At 38.7% G+C, this 3,570-nt stretch overlaps 1 protein-coding gene across 1 annotated transcript; it reads left to right on the top strand.

Annotated features, from left to right (window-relative positions):
- Positions 1 to 402: 402 nt before the first annotated feature.
- On the top strand, positions 403 to 2,950 carry CYTL1 (cytokine like 1). The gene is made up of 4 exons (XM_019553477.1): positions 403 to 763; positions 871 to 915; positions 2,264 to 2,392; positions 2,528 to 2,950. The coding sequence occupies exons 1-4, from the start codon at positions 620 to 622 to the stop codon at positions 2,609 to 2,611; spliced, it is 402 nt and encodes a 133-aa protein (XP_019409022.1). The 5' UTR covers positions 403 to 619; the 3' UTR covers positions 2,612 to 2,950.
- Positions 2,951 to 3,570: the final 620 nt, after the last annotated feature.

The following is a 3,570-nucleotide window of genomic DNA, read 5'->3' on the forward strand; positions in this document are numbered from 1 at the left end:
GGGAGCAGCCCAGGCTTTGTGGCTGGCAGCAGCTGCCTAAAGCCCAGGCTGGCAGTGGTGTCCTGAGCAAAATGGCCTCGTGTGCCATGCTTGGCACATATGCTGCGGGTTGCTGACCCCTGGTCTAATACTATACCACTGGGCCCTGATTATACTTAGGCAGTGGAGCTGCTTTCCCTGTAAGCACTTACTAATATGTGTATAAGAGATTACAGGATTGGGGCTTACAACTGCTTGAGAACCTCGGGCAATGTGTTACATATACCTTCATCATCCTTTAGATGTTTACCAGGTTGTTTTCTCGCTGGGATAAAGTGTTCCAGTTGTGTTTGTCTTATCCTCATTCCTACTCTTCTCTCCCCCGCAACCCTCCCTCCCCACTTCTGCTTCAGGGACAGGGAAGTGCTAGCAGCTTTGGCTCACAGGTCAGCAGGAAATTTAGCACAGCAGCAAGCTACTGTTTGGACCACCCCTCCGTGTTTTTTTTTCCTTCTGATGCAGGAGACTATTTAATTGGGAGCTGACAGTCAAACTTCAGCTTCAGCAGCTGCAGTCTATAGTAGCTGTGTAACCAATAACTCATTTTTTTCCTTCTCTCTTCATTCACTCACTCTCCACAATGAAGGTACTGCTGAGTCTGATTGTTCTGCTCTCTGTTTTGCTGTTTGTTAGTTCAGCTCCTCCAACTTGCTACTCAAGGATTCTGTCTTTGAGCAAAGAAATCACTGAATCCTTCAAGTCCTTGAAGAACTCCAAGCCTGTGGTGAGTTGATCTAAACTGATACTTGAGAAAAAAAGATTTAGTTTATTGCTTTTGAAACAACTGTCTAGGAGGGGAAAAATTCAAATTGTTTCTCTACTTTACTATAGGACCCGTGTGTAGAGACATTGCCCAACCTCTACTTGGATGTACATGTAAGTTTTCACTATTCATTTGTACTGCCTTGTACTAAAAAAAAATCAAATGGCAAAAGTGATTATGTAGGATGCATTCTAGGAACTTGAAACAAACTGTTCTTCAAAATTTTAATCAAAACCAGCTATGGAAAGCGAAAAGCAGTATTTGTAAGAATTTTTTTGTTTGTTGAAATGTTTTAAATTTCAACACTTCTGAAAATATCCACATAATTTCTCAAGTAAGAAACATTTGTATTTTACCAGTTTATTGTACTGTAATTTTAGTAGCAGCTAATTTATTCATAGAAATGAATGGAATAATAGATGAAATGGTCAAAAGTAGAAGGAGTATGATATTGTTTCTAGTTCCACTTTTGGCACATCCGGCTAATAAAACTGGTATTTCAGTAAATGCAAGGGGAGGAATGTTTTTTTCCTTAACACACACACACGCCTCTGCCAATTTTTCCTTAACGCGCGTGCGCGCACACACACACACACACACCTCTCCAAATGAAAATGTTCTACATGATAAGAGAGAATGACAGGAACAGTGATAAAGAGCTGTGTGATCTTCACCTCTCCCCCAATGGATATAAGCAGTATAAGTAATTTATATTCCATCTTAACCAGTGAAGTGTATATAATGCACCCACAACCAAAACCAGACTATTTTACAACCCAATGTTGTTATTTACAAATCAAGTAACTAAAGCTCATGAACTCTTGGGTTCCAAATCCAGTTCTATCACTGACTCCTTGCGTAGCAAATTAATTTAAGTGCAGTTCTTGTTTTTCTGGATTTCAAAGAAGTATAGCAACATTTACCCACTTCACAGGAATTTTATGAAATTAGTATGTATGGTAGTTTGACAAGGTAAAAGCTCTCAGTAGGGCTATTGTAAGCAAAATTCTGCTTGACTCTCAGACCAAGTTATGACCGGGATATCTTAATAAGCATATATTATAACAAAATGAGCTATTCCCATAAGAAGTGCCAATCTATCCTGTATCCAAATCCTTAAACTCCAGGAGTAAAATTTAGTGAAATGTATAAAATGTTGTCACTGACCTCTCTGAAAACAAGTGGTAGGAAGCCAGCCATGACATCATATGGACTTGAGACAGTGTAGATATGCCACTTTTCTAAACACTAAAATGAAAAAAAACTTTGCATTATGATGCTAATCCCTGCCCCCGCCATCCCCAAACACCCTTCAAGCATGTACATAGAGGAGGTGAGAGCTGTAAACTCACAAGCAGGAAAGCAGGAGAAAACATTTGCAAATGGCTATAACCAGAAGCAAAAACCTCCCTAAACTGCGTCTGTGAAAAGGTACAAGCACTTTCTTTTTGTGTGTTGCAGAATTATTGTGTGTTGGCCAAACTCCGTAACTTTGTGGCACAGCCCAGATGTCAGCGAGTTCCTCAACTGAGTACTTTAAAGGAAAAAGCCAGGAGCTTGTACACCATTATGATCTCTTACTGCAGAAGGGTACGTGCAAAGTGCATTCCACTCTCGACCAGATTCTCCCCCATTACTTTTTGTGGAGTTGAATCGGGATCGAAGCTTCTCTGTTTCCACTTCCCTCTTCTTTTTGTAACATTAGTTATTTCTCTTCTTTCCTAGGACTTGGTCTTCCTGACAGATGACTGTTACGCTTTGGAAAGCCCCGTTCTCACTCCCACTGATCCATCCAGCACTTACAGCTAAAACAGTCAGCCCAAAGGAATTACCTGGGACATTTTTAAGGAGGCCAAGAGCCAAAAAAAGAAAAAAAAATGCATCAGCTACAACATTAGCAACCTTGTCTTTTTCAAGTACACTAGCAGTATTATCTCAGACCTACCAATGTTTCTCAGCCACGGCAGGAAATGAACTGCATGCCTTACATACCTACCAAGCTGCTAGCAAAATTATGGTTAGAGCACATTTTATTCGTTTGGCAGTTTACCTTGTTTCAGTTTAGCCAAATGTACAATGTATGTTTTATGTCAACATCACAAGTTAAATGTTAGAGTTATTGTTCTTTTATACGAATCTAGAAATTCATAAAAGAGTATAGATTAGGATTAATATTCTAGCCTAATTTAGTGGTTCCTCTTTTATTACACGCAGGCTTGCAAACTGGCTCTTTTTCTCTAAAGGAGCAAGGGATTGTTATTTTTTTTTTTTTTGTGATATCTTTTATTGGCCAGCTGTATAGTTGGGATTCCTAAATCATGTGGTAAAAGCATTTGTCTGTACTGGCCAATATCTATGTAGCTGTGTCACTCAAACATGTTGATGGCTTCTTTTTTAATCAAATGTATATCCATAGATGAAAGTAACCCCCTCTTAGTGGAAAAACTAAAATAAAACAAAAAACAAAAAAAACCCCTTCTGCCCAGAAAATCCAGTGTCAGTGTTTTTCGTGTGCACACAGAAATCTGTTACCTTTGTAACTTGCTGTTCAGTCACCCCACTTGTTTTTCACAGAATGAGCCATCTTTAGCTTTGTTTCCATAGCAATACAAACATTTCCTTCTCTACAAAATTTGGAAATACTGAGTTTCCTCTCAAAAGTGTGTTTCTAAAAGTTTTTAGGAACACAATCAACCACATTAAAAAGAAAATATAATTTTAAGTTAACCTTTTTAAAAAGCAGAACACCATAGGAATATTCATTTTAA

This window comes from Crocodylus porosus, unplaced genomic scaffold (genome assembly GCF_001723895.1).
Source record: "Crocodylus porosus isolate Cpor-Errol unplaced genomic scaffold, CroPor_comp1, whole genome shotgun sequence".
Taxonomy (NCBI): Eukaryota; Metazoa; Chordata; order Crocodylia; family Crocodylidae; genus Crocodylus; species Crocodylus porosus.

What these genes read in the sequence shown, in the direction of transcription:
- CYTL1 (XM_019553477.1), top strand. Translation starts at nt 620, where the DNA reads ATGAAGGTACTGCTGAGTCTGATTGTTCTGCTCTCTGTTTTGCTGTTT. An exon ending in ACCTCTACTTGGATGTACAT is followed by an intron (nt 916 to 2,263) that starts GTAAGTTTTCAC and finishes TGTGTGTTGCAG; the next exon opens with AATTATTGTGTGTTGGCCAA. An exon ending in TGATCTCTTACTGCAGAAGG is followed by an intron (nt 2,393 to 2,527) that starts GTACGTGCAAAG and finishes CTTCTTTCCTAG; the next exon opens with GACTTGGTCTTCCTGACAGA.